Source organism: Pan paniscus, chromosome 9 (genome assembly GCF_029289425.2).
Source record: "Pan paniscus chromosome 9, NHGRI_mPanPan1-v2.0_pri, whole genome shotgun sequence".
NCBI lineage: Eukaryota > Metazoa > Chordata > Mammalia > Primates > Hominidae > Pan > Pan paniscus.
The window spans coordinates 109,454,183-109,479,631 of NC_073258.2; the positions used below are offsets into that span (position 1 = coordinate 109,454,183).

Below are 25,449 nucleotides of genomic sequence, written 5' to 3' on the forward strand. Positions count from 1 at the left end.
GGGTCTTGTTTTTTGATCCACTCTGACAACATCTCTTTTAATTGATGCATTTAGGCTATTGATGTTGAAAGTGATTATTGATATAGTTGGATGAATATCTAATGTATTCATTACTGTTTTTTGTTAGTTGCCCGTTATTCTTACTTTTGTCTCCTCTCTTTCTGCCTCTTGTGATTCTGAGCATTTTATGACTGTTTTCTCTCCTTAGCATACCAGTTTTTTTTTTCTTTTTCACTTTTTTTGGTGATTGCTGTAATGTTTTTGCAATATACGTTTACAAGTAATCCAAGCCCATTTTGAAATAATGACATAATACTACAGCACTTCACAGGTAGTGTGAGTACCTTATAACGTAATTCTGATTTCTCCCTCCTGTCCCTTATATCATTGATGTCATTCATTTCACTTATGTAAAGCATACATAAGTGTATATACATAAGATATATACATAAACATACATAATTAAACACGCTGGGGCTATTAATTTGAAAAAACTTAGATTAAGAATAAGAAAAATTTTATTTTACCATCATTTATTCCTTTGATGTGCTCTTCCTTTGTTATGAAGATCTGAGTTTCTCACTTACGTTATTTTTTTTTCTCTCTAAAGAACTTTTAAACATATTTTGCAAGGCAATTCTACTGGCAATAAGTTGTCAATTTTTGTTTGTCTGAAAAGGTGTTTCTCTTTCACTTTTGAAGGATAATTTTGTTGGATACAGAGTTCCAGGCTGGTGGTTTTTCTCTCTCCACACTTTGAATATTTCATTTCACTCTCTCCTTGCTTGCATGGTGTCTGAGAAATCAGGTATAATTCCTGTCTTTGTTCCTCTATAAATGAGGTGCCCCCTGTCCACTTCTTTCAGGATTAAAAAAATATTTAATTTTCTGTAGTTTGACAGTGATATGCCTAGGTATAGTCTCAGTTTGTCTTTTTCTCTCTCTCCCTCTCGCTTGGGCATTTGTCCTGCTTGGAGCTTTCTGAGCTCTTGGATCTGTGGTTTGGTGTCTGACATGAGTTTGGGGGAAATTCTGAGTCATTACTGTTTGAAGCATTGCTTCTGTTTCTGTTCTCTTTCTGATATTCCCATCATGTGTATGTTCACTTTTTGTAGTTGTTCCATAGTCCTTGAAGTTCTGTTGTGTTGTTTTCAGTCAGGTTTGGAGGTTTTTATCAAGTTCAGAGATTCTTCCCTCAGTTGTGTCCAATCTAGTAATAAACCCATCAAAGGTATTAGTAATTTGTGTTGCAGTTCTTTTTGTTCTCTCGCATTTCTTTTCGGTTCTTTCTTAGGATTTCCATCTTATTATGTTGCTCATCTGTGCATGCTGCCTGTTTTATCTATTAGAATCCCTAGCATATGAGTCACTGTTAGTTTAAATTACATTTCTGGCCTAATACTTCCAACATCCCTGCCATGTCTGGTTATGATGCTTGCTCTGTCTCTTCAAATTATGTTTTTTGCTTTTAGTATGTCTTGTAATTTTTTTCATGATAGATATGATGTACCACGTATTATAAAAAGAATTGCTGTAAATAGGCCTTTAGTGATGTTAGTGCTGTGGTGGTAAGGTGTGAGAGGGTGGGGGCTGTGGGGAAAGCATTCTTAAGACCTATAGTAGGTCTCAGTCTTTTTGTGAGCCTATGCCTCCGGACTGTGAACTTTACAAATTCTTTTCAGTCTCTGCCTTCCCATCACCCCAACTTAAGTGGGAAAGGATGGCTAGAGTTGGGCATTTCCCTCCCCTCAGGTCAGTTAGGCTCAGATAAAACCCTAGGAGGCTTGACTCTCATCAACAAGGCCCACCCTCAGGAGAAACTAGTTAAGAACAGAGTGCTCAGGCATATTTCAAAATGGTTCATTTTCCCCTTGTTTTGCTGAAAGCATGAGGGAATTTTTCTGATATTTACTGTGAGAACTTGGTTGAGCTCCTGGAGTAAAACTCATGAGTGTGGGGCTGCCCTATGAATGGGTCCTCCTGGAGTTTTTATTTTTCAGACTTGTCCACATTGAGGCTCCAGCAGGTTTTATCAATTACAGTTGAGGGTCTCTCACCCAGGCACTGCCTCCCCCAGTTGTTTCTGCTCATGACTCAGCTCAAGTAAGCTGTGATCCCTGTACTCACCTCTCTCTTTCCTGTGTTGGGGACTGTGGTTTGTCCTGTGTCGTCCATCTTTATCATGGATAAAAGAAGAGTTAAACATTTTTTTTTCCAATCTTAATCTCAAAGTTCAGCTTTTTACTTATTGTTATGATGGAGTGATGACTTACAAGCTCCATCCATAGGGAACTGGATATCAGAAGTCTGACTCTTTTTTTTTTTTTTTTTAAAGTCTTAAACGGCTTTTTCTGAAGACTATTAGTGGAGAACATGAGATGGAGAACTTGTTAACTTCAGGAAGCACTGATGATTGAAAGAATTAAATCTCTTGGATGGAATTACTTTTGGGGTTGTCTATCCATTTCAGAGAGTTGTGCTGTCCTGTCACTAAGGATGTGTACATTCAGCATCAGTGGGATCCATCAGAATCTTACTTGTATTGGCGCTGTTGAAACACCCTGGCTTGATTTGCCTAAAAATAATTTGGAGAGTGGTTAGATTTGGGGAGGAGAGTTGAGGATGTAGAAGAGACAAAACTGGCTGTGACTTGGTAATTGTTGAGGCTGAGTGAAAGTCTCTAACTTTTCTTTTGTATATTTTGAAATTTTTTATAATAAAAATAAGTAAAAACAATCTCACCTACCACCACCTATCACCATTCTGGCTTTGCAGAAACAACGTGGTTCAGCCTAAAATCAGAGAAACAATGAGGTCTCTTTTGTGAAGCCTAGACCTCTTTAAAATTTTTTTTTCTTTCCCTGTAGCTTATCTGGGCAGAGTTAGATATCATCTCTGTTATAGTATGCCTAATTTCTAAATAAGGAAATCACTACAGTCTTTGGCTACTTGTTTATTACTTGAAATTGATATTATGATATTTGACTGAAACAGAAACATTTATAAAACTGACATTAGGGCTAGGCATGGTGGCTCACACCTGTAACTCAGCACTTTGGGAATCCAAGGCAGAAGGATTGCTTGAGGCCAGGAGTTCCAGACCAGCCTGGGCAAAACAGTGAGACTGTGTCTCTGCAAAAGAAAAAGCAAACAACAGACTAGCTGGGCATGTTGGTGCAAGCCTGTAGTCCTAGCTACTTGAGAAGCTGAGATGGGGGAGGGTCACTTGAGTCCAGGGGTTCAAGGTTACAGTGAGCTATGATTGCACCACTACACTCCAGCCTCACTGAGGGAGCGTGGTGAGACCTCTTAAAAAAAATTAGATTTAATTTATTCCATTTCATATAGAATGGATCTCTCATGGGAGACTACTTTCTATCTGTTGAGTTAAGTAGCCAATGCTAACTGTGGTGTTAATCCAAGTATTTCACTCAGCATGGGATGTTTGGAGAAAGTGTCTGATGTGTCATTTCTTTCTCCTGTGTTATTCATAGTAGGTAAGAGTGTCAAACTTATGTCTAGTTTAATTTCCGTCTAATCTGATTCATAGATGAGAAATAGTTATACATTTAAAAATACTGAGGAAAATAGGAAAATGCTGCTTACTAATTTTAGTCTCCAAATTTGAGATATCTTATTTTAACCTTTATCTTTTTGTTACAAAGAATCAATCCAGAAAAACTTATAGATGTCCAGAAAAAATTGGAATCTATTTTAGCTCAAGATCAAGATTTAAAAGAAAGAGCTCAAAGGGTAAGTCATTTTTCAATTGGATACTTTCATTGACTGGAAAAACAGCAAAGTTTATCATTTTCTGCTACTTCTAGGTTGCATGTTTATGCTTCAGATATTCAAGCAGTGTAATTTGCTGACAGATAAGTCTAGCTTATTTTTTTTTTGAGATGGAGTCTCACTCTGTAGCCCTAGCTGGAGTGCAGTGGCATGATCTCAGCTCACTACAACCTCTGTCTCCCAGGCTCAAGTGATTCTTGTGCCTCAGCCTCCCGAGTAGCTGGGACTACAGGTGTGCGCCACTATCACACCTGGCTAATTTTTTTGTATTGTAGTAGAGACAGGGTTTTCTCCATGTTGCCCAGAGTGGTCTCGAACTCCTGAGCTCAGGTGAACTGCCTCGGCCTCCAAAAGTTCTGGGATTACAGGCGTGAGCCACTATGCCTGGCCAGTCTAGCTTATTCTTTAAAATTTTGAAAAATATTTTTTATATATATGGATTGGGAAAAATCATCGTAAGTTTTGTCAAAGACATGGAAAATCCTCTCAAATGTGATTTTTTGGATGCACAGTGGCCTGATTTCTAATACTTGATAACATTATTAAGTTTTTATTTCTTTTGTAAAATTGCTATAACTCCTGATTGTACTTTCTTGACTGTGAGATTAATATCCTCCTACATTAGATTAAATTTCTAGAAAGCATAGAACTGCAGCCAAATTATCTTTAGGAATGAGATTTTAACTTACGTTTATGACTTAATGTTTCCTGATTACTTTTCTGGACTTAAAGATCTTGATTAGCAAATACATAAAGAAGTCAATATTTAGTTTTATTTTTCTTAATTGATAAATTATATTTCTGGTATGTAACATGTTTTGAAACAAATATACATTGTGTAATTGCTAAATGAAGCTAACTAGCATAGGTATTACCTCACATACTTGTGGTGAGAAATCTATTTTAGTTAAACTTTTTTTTTTAAAGTTTTTAGAATATTCCACAGTAGATTCTTCGGTAAAAGATGTGAAATTATTTTTCATTATGCTTTCCAATCTTTCTAATCTTTGAATTAACAGATATTTGAGTTCTTATCATTTTCACCTGTCCTTTATTGCCATTTATTGCATTTACAAGATCTTTGCATCTCCCATAGCATATCAGCAATGAGCCAGAGAGTAGGGACTCAGAGGCTGGATTCTATTTCAGCAGATAGATGAGGTGGGAGGAAGAATATAAAGAAGGGTTATAGAAAGGTCACCCTAAGTCGATAGGGTAGCCTGAGCAGAAAAACATTCAATAGTTAGGGTTTTATGTGATGGTTTTGAAACTTATTCCTGGCAAAGAAGTAAGTTTTTTTGTTTGTTTGTTTTTGATACGCAGTTTCGCTTTTATTGTCCAGGCTGGAGTGCAATGGTGTGATCTTGGCTCATCGCAACCTCCACCTCCCAGGTTCAGGTGATTCTCCTGCCTCAGCCTCCCGAGTAGCTGGGATTACAGGCATGCGCCACCACACCCGGCCAATTTTTTGTATTTTTAGTAGAGATAGGGTTTCACCATGTTGGCCAGGCTGGTCTCAAAACTCCTGGCCTCAAGTGATCCGCTTGCCTTGGCCTCCCAAAGTGCTGGTATTACAAGCGTGAACCACCACGCCCAGCCAGAAGTAAGTTTTATATAAAGAAGAGATCTTGAATTTTTTGCTAACTTATTTTATATTTTAGCAAATTATCATTGGTGTGCTTAGAATAACATTAATGATGAGGCTAAAATTTAAGTGCTTACTGTGTGCCAGGTACTTAGTTATGACAAAACTGTTTTACATGCGTTGTTACCTAATCTTCCAGACAACCAGTGAGGTAGGTGGTATTGATTTGACTGTACAAATGGATAAATGCTAGCTTGAAAATTAAAAAATGTCTTGGATGGCTGGTTGGGGTGGCTCATGCCTATAATCCCAGCACTTTGGGAGGCTGAGGTGGGTGGATCACTTGAGGCTAGGAGTTTGAGACCAACCAGGCCAACAGGGTGAAACCCTGTCTCTACTAAAAACAATGACAAAAAAATTACCTGGGTGTGGTGGTGCATGCCTGTAATGCCAGCTACTTGGGTGGCTGAGGCATGAGAATTGCTTGAACCCTGGAAGCAGAGGTTATAGTGAGCCAAGATTGTGCCATTGCACTGCAGCTGGCCTACAGAGTGAGGCTCTGTCTCAAAAAAAAAAAAAAAAAAAAAATTGTCTAGGGTAACATAGTTATTAAGTGGAAGACCTGAGACTGAACTCCAGGTCTAGCTTTCTACTGTGTTATATCAGGAGAAATTAATTCCAAAATATGAGAGCATCAAATGGTAAGCTATACCAAGTTGGACTTCTATAAGCACACTTTACCTGAGAACCTTTTCATTAAAGGATCTTTGAACAAATTGTTAATATTCATTTTTCTTAAAAATGAATAGGCATGCAAACATGTACTTTTTTTTCTAGCAAACATCCTTCAAACTTGCAGTTGAAATCTAGGAGCTTTGGAAGTAGTACACACATTTAAAAATATTAGATTAATTTTGGTATGTCATGACTTACTGCATGCCTAGGAGGTCATTCAGTTATCTATCAGAAAATATGAAACATTGGAAAGATGTTTTTTCACTGGTTTGTGCATACAACGGATGAGCCTTCCAGAACACTGATTATAGAAAAGTATGTTGAAATAAATGATGTGATTTATTGGTTGTCACGCATGGTTTAGCAGAATGGCTAACTGTGTTGCCAGCAGCAGCAAGCTATCTAGTTTCATAGAAGTGATTTTCTAGGTTTTGATTATAATCTGGATAGAACAAAAGTGATAAGCAACTGAGGTGATTGCTTGTGGATGATTGTAGGGGAAAAAATTATTTTTAAACTGGTGCCATTCATTGTTTTTTATGCCTATGGAGACAGAAAATGGTTTGGAGATTAGTTGGGTAGAAAGGATTAGTGTAAAGCTAGATAAAACATGAAGTTTAGGAAGTATGCAAACAGGAACTAAATATACTTTACAAAAGTCAACTTAAAAAATTACCTAGATGAGTTTTGTTATCTGTTTATTTGACAAACTGATAAAGGATCAGGACCCTGTTTATATTCTGGTTTGTGTAATTCTAGTATGAAGATAGTTTTTTTTTTTTATAACAGAAACAAAATATTCCAAGTTAATGATGAATTACTTGAAATCATAAAAAAGAAAAGCTTTAGCAATAAAGTTTTTCCTGAAATGGTTTTATTAAATCTCAATATGTAAAATTTTATTTAATTGAAAACCTTATCTTTTGATACAATAATACAAAATATTATCAATAACTAGCATTTATTGTTACTATATTCCAGAAAATATGCTAGGTATCTACATGAATTCTTCTAATTTTATTCTCATAATACTCTAAGTAGAAGGTAATGTATCCCTTTTTTGATAGATGAGGATACTGACATGTAGAGAAAGAAGAAATTTGCTCAGTGAGTAAGAGTTTAAGCTTTGAATAGATTCCAAATCTATATTATTCCAAAGCCTATATTTTCCCCATGGTGTACCTTATTGTAATGGAATTATACTGACTTTTAGAGTAGCCTTTTGGAAAGAAGATATTCTGGGTTAGGTTGGCTTGAAACCAAATGCAAAGTTTTTTTCTAATATTACAGTTCTAAAAGGTAGGTTTTCATGTGTGCATGGAATGGAGATATACTGAACTATTTCGTGGTTTTTCAGTACTATTGAATTTATCCCATTGGCTAATTTTCTTATATTTTGGTCTAAACTCATTTTTAATTTCTATTATATTGTACTTTTCAACCTCTTAATTTACAGTGTTTCGTCTCCTATGTACGATCTGTATATCTGATGAAGGATAAAGAAGTATTTGATGTGAGCAAGTTACCTATACCTGAATATGCCCTGTAAGTATTCATAATATAGTTGTAATAGTGAATCCTCAAGGTTAGAGGGAATTAATTAATTAATTAATTTAGAGATGGGGTCTTGCTATGTTGCCCAGGCTGTCTCAAACTCCTGTGCTCCGGCAATCCACCCACCTCAACTTCCTGAAGTGTTAGGATTACAGGCGTAAGCCACCACACCTGGCCAGAGAGAATTTGTTTGAAACCTGGTTCTCTGAGATTCTTAGTTTAAGCCACTCTGCCTTACGTTAAAAGAATCTGTTAAAGATTCTCAGTGGAAAAGATGAAATTAACTTGGCAGAAAATTAGTTCAGTGTTCAGTTCTTGTTAATCAGGGAGCAGTTTATTATTTGTAAGTATAAATTCCTTAAAGTGACATTGGCCATTTCCTATAGTTTGATCTTAAAGGAGACAGAGAGCAACCAATAAGCATTCTTTGAAATCTTTAAGTGTCTATAGTTTTCTCGTTCTCTGAAACCCTTGGCTGGATTACCATAGACATTTTATGCTTTGAATGTGAGTCTCTTTGCTGATTCTTCTTATGTTAGGTTGTTTTCCTCAATTGCTTACTGCCTGAATATTCCTCCTGTCTTTGTGTTTCTTACAGGTACTCATAGTTACTATGGCAAGATGCTCCTTTTTAGTAACTGAGGTTACTATTGTATGAAACAGAATGGCTGGTTTTGTTTTGGCTTAGTATTTGAGGGATTTTTTTGTGGGGAGGAGACAGGGTCTTACTCTGTCACCCAGGCCATAGTGCAGTGGTGTGATCATGGCTCACTGCATCCTTGACCTCCCAGGCTTAGGTGATCCTCTCATCTCAGCCTCCTGAGTAGCTGGGACTACAGGTGCATGCTACCATGGCTGGTTAGTTTTTTTGTAATTTTTGTAGAGACAGGGTTTCGCCATGTTGCCCAGGCTGGTTTCAAACTCCTGGGCTCAAGTGATCCCCCCGCCTCAGCCTTCCAAAGTGCTGGCATTACAGGTGTGAGCCACTGTGCCTGGCTGGGTTTTTTTGTTTTGTTTTGTTTTCTTTTTTAAACCTTTTGACCTATAAAGAAGGAATGTTTATTCTTCAGTGGGCTCTTACCTGTGGGAGTGGTAAAAACATTGGCACAATCTTATAGAAGCACCTTTGAGATAATCATACTTTGAATATCAGCATGAAATTTCCCAGACTATGGTGAAATATGTGATTACAAGGCAAGGTCTGTATGTTTGGCTTGCTCTTAGGAATTTGAGTGCCTTTACCTTTAAACTGAGTCTAACTACAACATATATCTAAGTGAGCTGCCGTTTTCTATTCTCTGTTAGATTGTATGTTTACCATAACAGGTAATATGTCAGTTATTACATTTTTGAACCTTTTAAATTGCTTTATAGCAGTGTAGGGCTGCTGACTTTCCATTTAAGTGATAGATGAAAAGCCATATGCCATGGATAACATGTCGTTGTTTGCTCATATGTTTATATACCAGTTCCTAGTTTTATTATTTCTGAATATGATCCATGGCTTAGGTTATTAGCGGACTTTTGGCTCCCTGTTAATTTTTATCATGGTTTTCTGATTTGACCTACCTTGATATTAGCAGATAGGAAAGGCACAGGTCTTTAACACTGTAGGCCATATTTAGGGGACCATTTGTTGCAATAGATTCCAGTAAATTTTATCTATTGGTAGTTGATGACTTTTGCTTTTTGTGATGCTTAGAGAAGGCAGAAAATTAACGTTGAGAACAAATTTTAGTATAGTTGAGTTTGGTATTTTAATTTTTTTAGATATTTAGCTGTGTTGTTTCCTTGAGGTATGTAATTTCCTTTAGAAGTCTTTGATACCTAAAGCAGTGCTGTGTATGTAAGATATATTAAAGGTTGTAAAATTTTACTAAAGAAACATGTTTTGAATACCTAATATGTGCAGGTCATTGTACTAGATGTTAAATTGTAGATGTATAAGATGTACTGCTGCCTTCAATAAACTCAGTTTTGGTAGCTGAGAGAGACATAAAAATGTAAGTGCAATACATTGAGTGAAATTCTCTGGATGAGTTTGTGATCCTAACCCTAACAGTGGTGATGGTGATGACATCAAGTTCTCATTAGTTCCCTATATGCCAGGCACTAGTTTTAACAGCATTACATCTGTCAACTAATTTATTCTTACAACAACCCTGTGAGGTAGGTACTCTTAGCATCCCGTTTTGCAAATGGGAAAGCTCCGGTATGGAAAGATTAAATCATATTCGTAAGATCTCACAGCTAGTAAGTGGCAGCCAGATTTTGAACCCCAGCAGTCTTATTTCTGAATCCATGCTTCTCAGCATTACATCTCTCAGTTTCTTTGAACCATGTCAGATAGGAAAAGAGCAGTGGGTCCATGTTATGATGTTACTGTTTATTCAGAGCAATCCTTGATAAAATCTAAGATTTTATTTCCCGTCGATCATTGAGAACTTAATGAAGCTATTAGCTTTGATGCAAGCTGGGAATGACATGATAATAAATTGAATATTGATCATTGATGGAGAAAACAATATTTTTTAATTTCTTTTTTTGGTGTTTGGTTTATAAAATCCATTTTTATAGCAATGATTGTGCCATATTCTCTTTCAGGAAGGGAGATGGGGACCACATTCCAGTTCTTTCTCTGTAGAGAACTGTGTTGTCCTTTCATGGTCATGTCTTCTCTGGTTTATTTAGTACTTAACATTTTATGAGGTACTCTCATGTAGTTAGTTAATTGGATCCTTACAGCAACTGTGAGTTAGGCCTGGCAGGTACTGTCATCCCCATGTTATAAGGAAGCTGAAGCTGAGAGGGTTGAATTGGAAATTGGCAGGTCTAGTACTTGAACTGTTATCTTGTTTCTAGTCCAGTGCTCTTTATCTTATTCCATGTTACCCTCTTAAAGAAAAAATAGTGTCTAAAATGTTTTCTGACAGGTGTTGAGTGTATTTTGCCTTACTTTTTGGATCAGCTAACCTGTTAGTATTGAGTTGTATCTCACAGGAACATTTTCTTTAAAAAAGCTCTAGGAATCTCTGCTCTTGAGAAACTCTTCTATGACACCTATAAACATATCATCAGTGTTGAGATGACTGTTTTCACGTTTTTCCATATTTAAGGTCTCTTGGTCTTGCTGTGGCACCACGCATAAGATTTCTTCAGAAAATGCAGAAACAACCCACCAAAGAATTGGTAATGAGCCAAGCCGATAAAGTAATTGAGCCAAGGGCTCCCTCCCTCACCAATGACGAAGTGGAAGAATTTAGAGCCTACTTCAATGAGAAAATGTCCATCCTTCAAAAAGGTGGAAAAAGACTCGAAGGGACAGAGCACAGACAGGATAATGATACTGGTAATGAAGAACAGGAAGAAGAAGAAGACGATGAAGAAGAAATGGAAGAGAAACTGGCAAAAGCAAAAGGATCTCAAGCTCCATCTCTTCCTAACACCAGTGAGGCACAGAAGATCAAGGAAGTTCCTACACAGTTCTTGGACAGAGATGAGGAGGAAGAAGACGCTGATTTCTTGAAGGTGAAGCGGCACAATGTGTTTGGATTGGACCTTAAAGACGAGAAAACATTACAGGTAAGTTTACTCCCAGTGGAGGGTCTTCTATTACATTGTCTTACTATGTGCTTATTGTTGCCTTCTGGGGACTGAGGGAAAGTGAAAACTAAGAAACTTAGACTGGGTTTCTTTGCAATGAACTCTTCCTCCTTTCCCCCATACTTAAACACAGAATAAGTGCCAATGAATTTTCATATTTTTCATAACTTTGGGAGCTCTAAGAGGTTAACAACTTTAATCTTATTTACTGGTTTTCTGATGCTGTGTTTTAAAAGTTGCCAAAGTCCTGATTATGTCTGAAAGGAAGGCAATGAAGTTTTTTGGTTTATGGCATGAGGATCCTTGGTTAAAATTCTTAAGATACTGCTTTCTGATTGATTAAATTATAAGGAACAGTTGTAATTATTTAAATATAAGTTTTACTCTTAATGCGACATTTGTTTATGGGAACCAAGCCAGTGTCTTAAATAGAAATTGAACAGTTCTTTTTTAAAGGCTACTTATGAATGTTTATGAAAAGTTTTCATGTAAATCCTTTGTTTCTCCGTAGCCATCTTCTAGGAGGAACAAAAGAAATAATCCATTTAGATAAAGCACTTGTTTTCTAGGATGCTTTTGTAGGTGCACAGTAAATGTGTTTCCCCTTCTCCCTTATTCCCCCTCCTACTTTCTATGCCTTTATTCTTGATCATCTTTTTAAAAGGGAATTGAATAAAAAATGAAGCTGGATTCTTACTCTTTATACAATGTTGAATAAAATTTCAAGACTCACAGTAGGAAATACATAGTAGATTTTGACTGTGAAACTTAGAAGAGTGTTTCTTTAAGTAACTAAAAATTAAAAAAAACTACCTAGAAAATGTACTTATTGAACACTTAATATGTGTTATGTGTTAGTCATTTTCTGAACATTATCTCATTTAGTGCTTGAAATAAAGGTCGTTACTACTATCTCATTATACAGGTGATGGAAAAAAAATAACTGGCACAGAAGCAATATAGTACTGTAGTGAGGCACACAAGTAGTAAATGGCAAAGCTGGAATTTGAACATAGGTGTTCTGACTTTAATATTTATGCTCTTGTCCAATAATCCTGTACTGTCTCATCCTGCTTCAAATTAGATCATTTTAAGTCTGTAGTTAAGACTCATTTTATCAGCAAAGTAAATACAAGAAGTTAGATTTTCTTTTTAAATAATTTAGCCACTGTATTAACTATTATGTATATCACTTTCTAAGAATCGTGAACATAACCAAAGCATCAAATTAAGATGAGAAGGAATGATATAGTTTTATAATACCGTGAATTGTTCACATAAGTAGGACATGTGTCTAGGTACTAATAGCTCATCTGGCATTTGAAAAATGTATATAGCAAAACAACTTTTTAAACTTTTAAAAAAGTTTTACTGTATGTCAGTTATCTAAATCAATCTAACTCTTTAATATATACAGTTTGAGTTTTGGCAAATGTATGGTGTTGTGTAATTACCACAATTAAGAATAGAACAGCGTCATCACCCCAAAACATTTCTTATTCCCTTTGCAATTGCTTTACCCTTCACTCAACCTCTGGCAACCACTGATCTGATTTCTACCCCTGTAGTGTTGCATTTTTCAGAATGATATATGAATAGGATAATACGGTATTTAGTCTTTTGTGTCTAGCTTCTTTCATTTAGCTTAATGTTATTGCATGCATCAGTAGTTTGTTCCTTTTAATTGCTGAGTCAGTATTTCATTGGATGGATGTAGGTTTTCTTAAGCTTTAAATTGGCATTGGTTGTTTCCATTTTTTGGTGATTGTGACAAAAGTCATTATAAACATATACATTTTTATGTAGATAATTTTCTCATTTCTTGGGGAAACGAGTGGGGTTATTTTCTAGGAATAGGGTTACTGGGAACATATGTTAAGTGTATATTTAACTTTGAGAAACTCCCCAGTTGTTTTCCAAATCAGCTCTTCCAATTTATGTTCTTGCCAGCAGTGTATAGAGTTCGAGTTGCATCCCATCGTGTCAGCACATGGTATTGTCAGTCTTTTAATTTTAGCCATTCTAGTAGGCATGTAGTGATACCCTACTGCAGTTTTAATTTGCATTTCCCTAATGACTGAACGTCTCTACATGTGCTTATTTGCCATTCATATATCTTCTTTGGTGAAATGTCTTCAAGTCTTTTGTCTCTCTTTTGAAATTGTGTTGCCTTAGTAAGTTCTAAGAGTTCTTTATATATTCTGAATACATATCCTTAATCAGATATATTTTGCTAATACTTTCTCCCAATCTATGGCTTGTTTTTATTTTGAGTGTCTGGCAAAGAGCAGGTATCTTAAATTTTGAAGTCTGATTTATCACATTTTAGGTAATTTATATATGTGTCGTATCTGATAAATCTGTGATTGACCCAAAGTCACAGATTTTCTCCTATGTTTTCATCCAGAGGTTTTATAGTTTTAGCACTTACAATTTGGGCTAGGATCCTCTTCACCTTAATTTTTGTATATAATGCTAAGTAAGGGTCAAGGTACACTTTTTTTTGCATATGGGTATCCAGTTGATCCAGTACCATTTGTTTGGAAAAAACTATGCTTTTTCCATTGAATTACCTTGACTCTTTGAAAGTCAGTTGACTTTCAAAGATACGTCTGTCCTTTCACCAATAACACCAATCTTGATTAGTGTAGTTTTATACTAAGTCTTAAATCAGATCTTTGAGTCTGTCAACTGATATATATTTTCTTAAAATTGCTTTGGTTATTTTTGGACCATGGCATTTTCATGTAAGGTTTTGAATCAGCTAGTTACTTCGTATAAAAAGCTTGCTGATGACTTCATTGAGGTTGCATTGAATCTGTAAATCTAACTGGAGAGAATTGACATCATAACAATACCTTTTTATTTAGGCCTTCTTTAGTGTCTTTTTAGCATTGCTTTATAACTTTAAGCACATGTAATGTGCACATATTTTGTTAGAGTCATCTCTTACTATTTGATATTTTTAATGCTATCATAAATGGTATTTTTAAAATTTCAATTTCCAATTATTTGTTGCCAGTATATAGAAATAGTTTGTTTTTTGTAGACTGATCATTCTAAACTGACCTGTTAGTTCTTGTGGCTTTTTGGGAGTTTCTTGGGATTTTCTTTTGTAACTGATTATGAGGTTTATGAATGAGGATGGTTTCATTTCTTCCTTTTTCATCTGTGGGCCATATATTTCTTTCTTGTTTCTTTTTCTTTTGCTTGATTATACCAAGTAGGATCTGTGGAATAGAAGTGGTGAGAGTAGATATTGCTCTGTTGTTCCTGATCTTACTGAGGGGGAAGCATTCAGTCTTTTACCATTACATCTGATGTTAGCTGTAGGTTTTTTTTGTAAATGCCTATGAGTTTGAGAAGCTTCCATCTATTCCTAGCTGGCTTAGTGTTTTTATGATAAAATGAATTGTGACTTGTGTCAGATGCTTTTTCTGTAAACATTAAGGTGATGACATGGTGGTTTTTAGCCTGTTGATTATGGTATATTGACTTCCCCCTGCTACATGTTGAATCAAATTTAAATTCCTTTGAAAAACTCCATTTAAGCAAGATTTCTTTATATTATAGGATTCTATTTGCTAATATTTTTGTTAAGGATCTTTCTGTTGTTGTGAGGGATATTGGTTTGCAGTTTTCTTTTTTTGCGATGACTTGACTGGGAATATGACACATTTTGAAAGCTTTTTATATGTTTTGCCAGCATAGAGGTCATGTTGATCGTTGCCCTACTAGCGTCTGTATTGTTTGAATCTCTTTTTGATTCCAATATGAATATTAATAATTTATATCAATATTAACAGTTATTTAGAAAGTTATGATTTCTTTCTTAATTTGTGTATATATTGCTTACACATATTTTTCCCTGTTATGATATTAGTCTCTTTCCTGTTGATTCGTAAGATGTCCTCAAACAGTAAAGTTATTGTCTCTGGCTTTTAACTTTGCTTTGTGTCCCTTGTCACACACAGTTGTTCATTTCCCTGCCTTCTCTACTTTATTCCAAATTCCTTGAAATGTTGTCTTTTTTTTTACTCAAGTAAAAATACTCAGAATTTTATTGCCATATGAATAAATTCAGAATTGTATTCTCACTTTAAACAGTAGGGTTCTTGATTTTATTTTCTATTTTAGAAATCAATTAATAGCTAATTTAAAAAAATCCATTACACCCACGATCAAAACAGTAAAAATTCACATTCTGTTTTTTTAAAAATATTAACTACTAAGGTACAATCTCCTTACCTAACGTCAGTGTCTAAGTTTTCTTGTTTGGACCATTTTATACTTTCAAGTATAGATTCACATTCACTTAGGAATGACTAAGTCTTTTTAGTCATTCCTAGAAAGGACACACAGAAAATACATGTGAAGAGATCATCAACTATTTCATCCTTCAACTTTAGCGTTCCTATTTGAACAACTACATTTTCATTTTATGCTGTGACAAGGGCATGGTTAAAGATGAGTGAAAACATGATCCTTATGGGTACATTTTAGTAAATGCAAATTTTATTAAGTTGGGGGAAAAAAGTCCTAGAAAAATGAAAAAAGAAAAAAAAAACCCAGAAAGCACACACAGTATACAAGCCCATTTGAAAATTATTTTTAAATTCAACAGACATGAAATTACTTTGGCAAATTGCTGTAAAAATTTAAATGCTCATTCTAAGAAAACAACAACAACAAGCCCTTTTCCTAACTTAGGTTCCTTTCCTCTCAGTCCTGCTCAGACTTAGTGTTTCTCACGTCCAGGGCACCAGAGATGATGTTCTTCCAAGGTTGAGTGCTCTGTTCTCGAGGGGCAGGGCGGGGGACTCTGCAAGAGTGGTTTCGAGAAAAATTTCCTGTAAAACACCCTTTTACCCAGATTATAAAATGCTTACTTTTGGTGGAAAATCTCTAGTAAAACACAGAAAATCACAAATAAAAATAAAAATAACCTGTAATTTCACCACCTAGAGATAACAACTGTCTTTGTTTTTTTAAGTGTACATACACGTTTGTTCTTTTTTTTTTTTTTATAGAAATAGGGTCTCGCTCTGTCACGCAGGCTAGAAGGCAGTGGCATGATCGTGGCTCACTGTACCCCCAAACTCCCAGGCCCAAGCGATTCTTCTGCCCTAGCCTCCTGAGTAGCTAGGACTACAGGTGTATGCTACCATGCCTGGGTAATTTTTAAAAATTTTTTTGTAGAGGTGGGTTCTTTCTGTGTTCCCCAGGATGGTCTCAAACTCTTGGCCTCAAGTGATCCTCTCACCTTGGCCTACCAAAGTGCTGAGCTGACAGGCAGTAAGCCACTGTGCCCTGCTCATATACCCATTTTTAAATAAGTGAGATGCTCCTAGGTATATATATTTCCCCATGTCATTAAAGTATCTTCGGAAATATTTTTATGGTTGCCTAATATGCCATTAACTTTTATTTAACCATTCCCCTGCTGTTGGATACTTAGGTTAATATCCTTTTTTTGAATCTCCGTTTAAAGAGTTCTACTAATTGGCAGGTTTCTTCTCTCCTTCACTTTCACTACTCTCACCAGCATAACATGGAACTGATTCTACAGTTCAAAAATGCAAGATAGGAATCTTCTCCTTATCTCATGTAAACACTTACTTTACAGTAATTGTTTCAAAAATTTTACCCCCAAATGATTACCGAGCTTACACATATTAGGGCATAAGATGACCTAGGTCTCTTTGGGTTATCGACAGGGTTCTAAGAGGGCCCCAGTGACACTACATAATACCTCCTTATGCCGCTCTTATTGAAGGAGGGTCACAAATTCCTCCAGACCATATTCAGATCTGCTCATCTCCATCCAGAGAGGTTTTACCACATCACAGCTTGCTCCTGGCCTGATAAACTATCAGTCCCTGAGGAGTGATTGAATAACCCACATTTCAGTAACTACCAGAAAATATGATTCTGCATCCACTCAGTGGCATCGTCTCACAAGTGTCTTTGATGCAGGGAGCAGCCTCTGCTTGTGACAGTGCAGCTCGACTGAGCAAATATCCTTTTCTCGGAGTGAAAAAAACGAAACGAGGAACAAAAGAAATTGTTGCAGGCCTTTTTTTTTTTCCTCCATTAAACATATGATGCCTGACTGGATTTTCTACTTTGTACTTAATAACTCACTTGTTAATACTATACATCAGGCCAGGCATAGTGGCCCACACCTGTAATCCCTCTGAGGTGGGAGGACCACTTGAGCCCAGAAGTCCAGGGCTACAGCAAGCCACGACACTCCAGCCTGAGCAACAGAGAGGGACCCTGTCTCTAAAACGAACAACACACTGCACATCATTAATGTACACCAGAGAGGAGATTTGGTCTGCAAATTCTTTAATGATATCTCTTGTGACCATTAGAATACCTTTTCAACTACTAGTAAGCTGATGAATCATTTTGAACATCTGGAAACATTCTTCTAAAGTTTGTTTTTTTCCCTTGTCAATCACAGTTTTGTCTGATCGTGGATTCTGGATCCATTAGTTCTAATGGATCAATTCAAGTGGGCATGAAGTTCCACTTTGGCAATTCAGAGTAAAAGCTTGTCTTCCATGGCTGATGCTCTTCTGCCTCCATTATAATTTTACCAGGAAAACAATAGTCCTTCTCCACTCTTATTCTTGGTGTGAACAATAGGATGTATTTCAGTCAGTAAATTCTGTGGTCCTGAATTTCCTTCAGATTGCTTTACTTCTAAACATTTTGATAAGATTAGCTGTATGTGTAGCTCTGGGTTCAGCTTCACCTCTTAGAGATTTCTCAGCCACTAGGACCTAGACAGGTTTTCCCTTATGACTGAAAGGCTCGTAGAAAAGTGACAACTCGGGCTCCCCTAACACACATCTCAGTGGTAGGGAGCTGTCTTCCTGGGAAAACATAATCCAGGGCTATCAAACAAAAGGAAAATATTGTCTTACTGATCAGTGTGTTTTCAGGGCCTGGTACAATGACTAGTGCAAATTTCACAAATATTTTGTGAATGAGGGAGTGAATTAACTGAATTTCTTATTCCTTCACTTTGGTTTTGTTTGCTGTGAGTTATATAAAACTCATAGGTAGGGTTTATTTTTGGAAAACCTGTATTTTGTGAAGTTCACCTCATTGACTTACAGTGGTTCAAAAGGTATTGTTGAACTTCCTATAAATGTGAGCATAAAAAACTTACTTGACTCTAAATGATATACTTATGTAGGCCGAGCTTTATAATTTAATTTGGATAGTAAGTGGTAGTATCTAATTATAGTGTTGTAAAATTCTGTTTACTAAGACTACATTTGCATTATACTGTAAGAAGTTCTATCTTTAAAGTACACATGTACCTGCATGTTTTTTTTTTTTACTGTAATAAATTTAAAGTATTACGTCATGTCTGTTGAATATGAGGAACATTTTGGGGCAGTTGATAGGATTTTTGATGCTAAACAAGGAATGTTTTGCTGTTTCTTCCTGTACATTCCCTAGTACTGTGCACAAACAGTAGAGTTGAAGTTCGTGGTTCTCCAGTTGAAATAGAAAGGCTAATTGCCTTTTCTTTTTTTTTTTTGAGACGGAGTCTCGCTGTGTCACCCAGGCTGGAGTGCAGTGGCCGATCTTGGCTCACTGCAACCTCTGCCTCCCAGGCTCAAGTGATTATCCTGCCTCAGCCTCCCGAGTAGCTGAGATTACAGGCACTTGCCACCACACCCAGCTAATTTTTGTATTTTTAGTAGAGACGGGGTTTCACCATGTTGGCCAGGCTGGTCTCAAACTCCTGACCTCAGGTCATCCACCTGCCTCAGCCTCTCAAAGTGCTAGGATTACAGGTGTGAGCCACCATGCCCAGCCCTTTTTTGAACTACCTCACCTAGTCTTAACTTCACCTGTTACCTACTTTTGAATTTTAAAAATTAATACTTATTTTCACTCGTGTTAATATCTTTTGATTCTTCTCCATGTTTTTAAGCAATTGGTTTTGAATGTGACCCTGCAACCGTGATCTCAATTGGGTTTCTTTTTTTTTTTTTTTGAGACCGAGTCTCTCTCTGTCACCCAGATTGGAGTGCAATGGTGTCATCATGGCTCGCTGCAGCCTCGACCTTATAGGCTGAAGTGATCTTGAATTGCTGGACTCAAACCATCCTCCTGCCTCAGCCTCCCAAAGTTCTGGGATTATAGGTATAAATCACTGCACCCATCCTGGCTTTCCATTTTATCCTTTACTTTTGCATTTCATATTTTAGTGTTGTATGCATCCATCAGTCACTGGAGGCTGCTTTTTTCCTTTATTACCTATTTTTAAGGATAGACGAGATATAGAAAAATCAAATCATACATAAAATGGGAATAATACTATCATTTGCACATATAAATGAGTATATTCCCTGTGGGAAGACTAAGCACTTTTCCAGACACTGCTGACTTTGTTGAAATTTTTGTTGCTCATGTTTTAGAATTGTCTTTGTAGACACCATACCAGACACAGAAGTGAACTGGCTTTGTTACTTATAACTTATCCTCTTTATCTTGATTATCTTTTTTTTCCTTTCTTGTCTCTCTGGAAAAAGGAGATTTGTACAAGAACCAAATTGAAACTTGGAGCCAGTAGGAACCCATTGGATTGTAGATTTCATGGAATATGTCTAATAATCATATCATTATAATTAAGACCATAATTATTTGGCATTTTACCATATACTGAACACTTTCTGCATAAGTTCTCATTTTTCCTTATGACAAGAAAGGTAGCTATTAAAATTTCGGAGGAGGAAAGGAAGGCTTTTAAGTGACTTGTCCAAGGTCACAGTGGTGAAGTTAACAGTTAAACCTATTTGTGATGCTAAGTCACATTTTCTTTCTCTGCTGTCGTGCCTACCATTATTTGTGTGTAGTTTGCTTTCTGTAATTGGGTAATGTCAGTGTAATTGACCGTATTGTAAATAATTTTGGGCTACTCATTGTGTGCACACACTTGGAGTATAAAATGAATGTTTGCCTTTAGACTTTGGCATAAATGGAGACGAGAGGTACTGAGTGCCAGGTGCAAGCAAGGCCTTCTGGAATGCTGCCTTGTCACAATCCTTTTCTGTTTGACGAGATCGATGCAGTGAAGGACAACAAGATTTTCTTAGCAGTGGAGAAGTGCCACGAGTGATGAAGCAATAAGACATGTGCAGGAGAGAGCGCAGGTGTAGTGATCAGGCACAAAGGCAGTAAGAGATGGCTGGTTGACCTCCTACCATAGGGAAGAACCTTGTTTTGGCTAATTGTCTTGTTGGGTGTTCAGAAAGTTGACCTCCAGGGAGACAGTGTTAGAGAAGAGCATGAACATACAATTAAAATGATTAAATTAAAATTTATTTTTGGAACACTTATTTCCTTAAATGTGAGAATGAAATCTCTAAGCATATGCTTTCTTTTCTTTTTCAGTTTAAACCTTTTTAGAAATGAGACTGGGTAGATTCCATTTTAGCTCAACAAATGTCCTTTTAAAGCTTTCTTAAAAGTAAACATAGGTCAGTTTTAATTAAGATTTGAATGATACCCATAGATTATTCATTGTACCTTAGAGTTGATTCCAGATCCTGTTTACATTGATTTAGTCCTACTTTTTTTTTTTTTAGTAGCTTTTTCTTTTTTTAGTACTGTAAGAACTCACTGTTGGTGTTAAAACACAGATTAGCTAACTTTGAAGCTTATAAGTATACTCTTATAAAAAGATTCCAAGTTCCAAATCAAGATTCTCCTGTGTAGGAGCTAGGATGTTTCTGCCTCTTGTCTCTTCACTTTTTCTCTTTCTCTCTTTTTCCCTCCTTTCAGCAGCAATTACCTAACGGATGCCAGGGACTGTGTTAGGTACTTAGTGACTTTTAGGAACTTAGACTAAGTATTTGTAAAATAAGTACTGGAAAATGATTAACATCTATCAATTTTTTTATAACTTACCATGCACTTTGATTATCATATCTCACTTATTTAAATTCTTACCACAGCCTTGTGTAGTGTTGTTGTCATGTTACAAGTTCAGACACAGGCTTTGACAGGTTCACTTACTTCCTTGCCTAATGTTGCATAGTTAGTGAAGCGCTAGCACTGGAGTCTGTACTTAGGCCCCTCTGACATGCCTCGGTATGATTGTGCTTGCTTTGATTCCCGTCATTTCTACATTTAGTGGTGGCTTTTAGTGTTCCATTTTCACTTCCCACTTACACTGCCATTCTGCCCCCAGATTCTTATTACCTCATTCTTGGCTCGGGGGGATAAGCTTCATAATTGGTTCTCGCTGTTCTTCTGAGTCATCTTCCTGTGAACCTTGGTCAAATTAGTAATTTTTTTCAAGTGGTTTACCTTCCATGCTACCCTTAAGTTCACCCTTGCAGTTGGGTTTTGTAAGCTAGCCCCTATCCTATTGTCCTGCGAGACCATTCTTCCCAGTTTCCACTTAAACAGTGAAGGATTCCTTCCTGGATTATTTTCTTCCCACTCCAGCATTTCACATCTTTCAAGATTCAGTGCTTATCTTGTCTCTTCTTTGAAGCCATCCCTTACTTCTTCAACCCACTGACCTCTGGATTCCAATGGTCTATTTTGCTAGTATTTTTTTCTTTTTCTTGACATTTCATAATGTAGCCACATGACTCTTAATTTTTATCTCTTCCATACCTGGTGATTTGTGTTCAGGGGCCTTATGTAATGTTCAGTTGACTTAAACAGAAGGAAGAACTCTAAAGTCAAGACTACTGTACCCCGAATTTTTGCTACCATGAAGTGAAACAATGGTAGGATGATCTCAGATGTTGCCAGCTGAAATAGTTTGGTATATATGCTCATTTGTCTTATAGGGGTCTTTTCTGTTTTTTGGCATCCTGTGCTTAATTCTTTTTTTGTAATCTAAGCTTTGTTCCAATTCAAAAGGAGTTGTTATTGTGTAACATGAAGCTTAGATGCATATATTGAGTTGCTTTATGTATTTTTTTTCCTATTTGAGTTTGGTATGCAGATGACTTCCTGAGGATGTAAATTTTCAGTGGAAAGCTTAAAGCTGGTTTTGGCTTGATGTTTATTCTGTAACATGCTGGATCATTATATCAAATATTGAGTCGTTTTCCTTTATCTCCTTCTTTTATACAATATTCAATATTTATAACATCTGCTAACTACTGAATTTTTAAATCTACTTTTGTGGTTGAAGTTTAAACAGCTACTTTTACAGGCCGTATTTATCTTTATTTTAAGGTAGTTATACAGGTAATGAAAGAAATGTGAAATAGGACAGGCTGTTCTTGAAGGTCATGTGAATTGCCCTTTGAACTTGTTATATGATTAGAAATAAGGAGTTTTCAAATTCATAAACAAGTGCTTGTTTATATGGCTCTAACAAATATAATTGTACAACACTGCTAATAGGCAGATTAGTTTCCAGAAATGCTGTTCACAAGACCACTTTTTAAGTCTCTAAGCAGTGTGTGTATCTGTACCTGAACTTGTTAATGGGAGGACTGTCTTTGTGATGGCACTGGATTCAACTTTCACATTTCTTTTCAACACTTTTAAATTGTCCAAGCAAATTTTTGTTTTGACTTTGTTCTTTTCAATGCATATTTTGAAACACGGTTTCAAGTCCAAGGCAACATCTGAGGCTAGTGCCATCTGTTGGTGACAGTTAGAATTAAATCACTTTTGCTTTGATACGAAGCTTTGTTCTTTACCATGAAAGTGTACATTTTAGGTGAAATGCCGGCTTATTAAGTGAAGACTTCATGAAGTTTTTAGAAAAATTTATTCAGCAAATATTTGAACACCTGCTGTGTGCTAGGCATTGAGAGCTGTTAGCAAAACCAACAGTATTCCCTGTGCATTAATGGGTGGGATGGACAAAAAATGAATATGTGTGCTGTGGTAGGGGCAAGATGAAGCAGCGTAAGGGGGATATAGAGTTCAGGGAAGGTGGGTGGCATGCTGCAATTTCAAATAGAATGATCAGAGGTGGTCACCATGGAGGGTGTATAAGGCACTCTTCTGTTGTTGCTGGATCATGAACTTTAGAGGTTTTAAGCATTGAAAATATTATTGTTCCTCCTCCCCCATAGGTAATTTGAAATGAAAACAGTATGAAACTTGAAAATAGTAAGAAAGTCCTGAAGTTATTTTCTCCATGATGGCTACTTCACTGCTTTTGTTGAAATAAAGTATTTCAAGAACATTAAAAAAAAAAAAGTATTCCAGCTTTACTGGTTCTCTGAGCATATGTGTAAGCTGCCAGTTGGTTTATTGAACACTGAGAGCTAGGCACTCTAGGGGGAATGTGAAGATAATTCAGACCTTCTTTGAACCTTGCGCTAGCAGGTTGATTGGTTAGAGCAGTGGCACTTCAGTAAATTAAGTGGGAACAGGGATGTCTGCATATTAAGAAATGCCTATTGTTTAGTGAAAGTGAAGTATAAGTATAAACTTACTTATAAAATAAGTGTAAGATTAGCATACAGATTTCATGATGATTTAAATCTTAAGTCTTTAGGACAGTGTTTCTCAAGCCGTCTTTGCTGAAGGGTTAATGTTGTAATTTTGAAGCAATCACAAACCAATGACTTTGTAAAATATATTAAAGTTAAAATATGAGAAAAATGAACCCCTCTGTGCTTCCCTAGTTCTTTTTTTTTTTTTTAACCTTTTTGCTTCTTCCTTTGTCTCCCTCTAGGTTGGATTATTTTATCTTTTAATAATAAAACCTCATTCTGTATTCTTCTGTTTATATGGCCATAAAATTATACAGTGTTGTGGTGTGTTTTTGCATGTGTGAGTGTGTGTATTCGTAACATAGTGAATGTTTACTGGAAATACACCGTTTGTCACTGAATACGTTTTGCAGTTTATCACCCTTTCTATGCCTCTTGGGTTATCATGGATGGGCGGGATTTGGCCTTATAAGTGATACCACCGAAGTTGAAATGTGAGGGTTCCTTGATTCTTTTTGGTATTGGGCTCTGTTATGGTTTGAATGCATCTCCTCCAAAATTTGAATGTTGTCAGTGGAATAGTATTAAGAGGTTGGGGCCTTAAGAGGTGATTAGGTCATGAGGGCACCTTCCTCCTTAATGGGATCAAGACCCTTATAAAAAGGCTTCTTGTACTGTTCTTCCAGCTTGCTCTTCTGCCATGTGAGGACACAGTTTTTCCTTCTTGCCCTCTGCCTTCTGCCATGTGAGGATGCAGCAAGAAAGCTTATACCAGATGTCAAATGCTGGTGCCCTGGTCTTGGACTTCCCAGCCTCCAGAACTTTGAAAAATTTCTCTTCTTTATAAATTACACTGTTCCAGGTATTTTGTTATAGCAGCACAAAGCAGACTAAGACAAGTTCTCTAGTTGAATTTTCCACCCTATACCCCTAAAGGGAAGGAAGATTAAGAAGAAGAATTAATATATAGGCTTCTGTAGGCACATTGTCTATATAATGAAGTGTGTAGTAAGATGAATGTCTTTGAATCAGGTAGCACTTCTTGCTTTTTTTTCGGCATTCTCTGCAGCATCTTTCACATGTTAGGCACTTAATGCTTGTTTGTAGCATGGAGTCCATTTCTTCAAATGAGCCTCTTCCAAGGCATTCATTGACAACACTTTCATCCCTAGTATCAAAATAATAAAATGTAGTTCTTCCTCAACACATTATGATCAGAAACATCTATGATTTTTGTTTTAATAAACCAAATTTTTAAAACTTATTTTTCAAGCCAGGAGTGTTTTGCCATAGGACAAAAAAGTTTATCTCTATTAAGCAGGTAGCAGATCATCAATCTCTGGACATTTTTTCCCCTCCAGAAGGCTGTTGCTGTTTTTTATTTCTTTTCTTCTTTTAGCTTGCCTGCTGGCTGTTAGAATAGAGGTGGCAGACGGTCTTGATATACTGTTGGGCAGAGAATCGGCTGGTTTTTATTTGGCATAACAAATGATTGAAAACAGTGATGTTTTGTTACAGTTCTAATAAGGCCGACATGGTAGTGATTCTTAGGGTGCATAAATTCTAGGCTCTAGAAAAAAGTGCCTTAGTAAACTGGGCACTGTAAATATCCCTGGACTATATAAGAAGAAATTTCTTGGCATTAATGTGCATGAGATAGATATCACTTATTGCAACTTTTGGAAAAGTGCATAAAGGATGAAGCTAATATTTTCAGGGATGATCTGTCTT

The 25,449-nt window shown here is 36.4% G+C and overlaps 1 protein-coding gene across 1 annotated transcript in view; it reads left to right on the plus strand.

Annotated features, from left to right (window-relative positions):
• Positions 1–25,449, plus strand: part of DDX10 (DEAD-box helicase 10) — a 276,613-nt gene that overhangs the window by 46,026 nt on the left and 205,138 nt on the right. Inside the window, exons 11-13 of the mRNA XM_008953727.4 lie at positions 3,666–3,753; positions 7,569–7,657; positions 10,783–11,248. Of these exons, the coding sequence (XP_008951975.4) occupies positions 3,666–3,753; positions 7,569–7,657; positions 10,783–11,248 (643 nt within the window). The remainder of the gene's footprint in view (positions 1–3,665; positions 3,754–7,568; positions 7,658–10,782; positions 11,249–25,449) is intronic.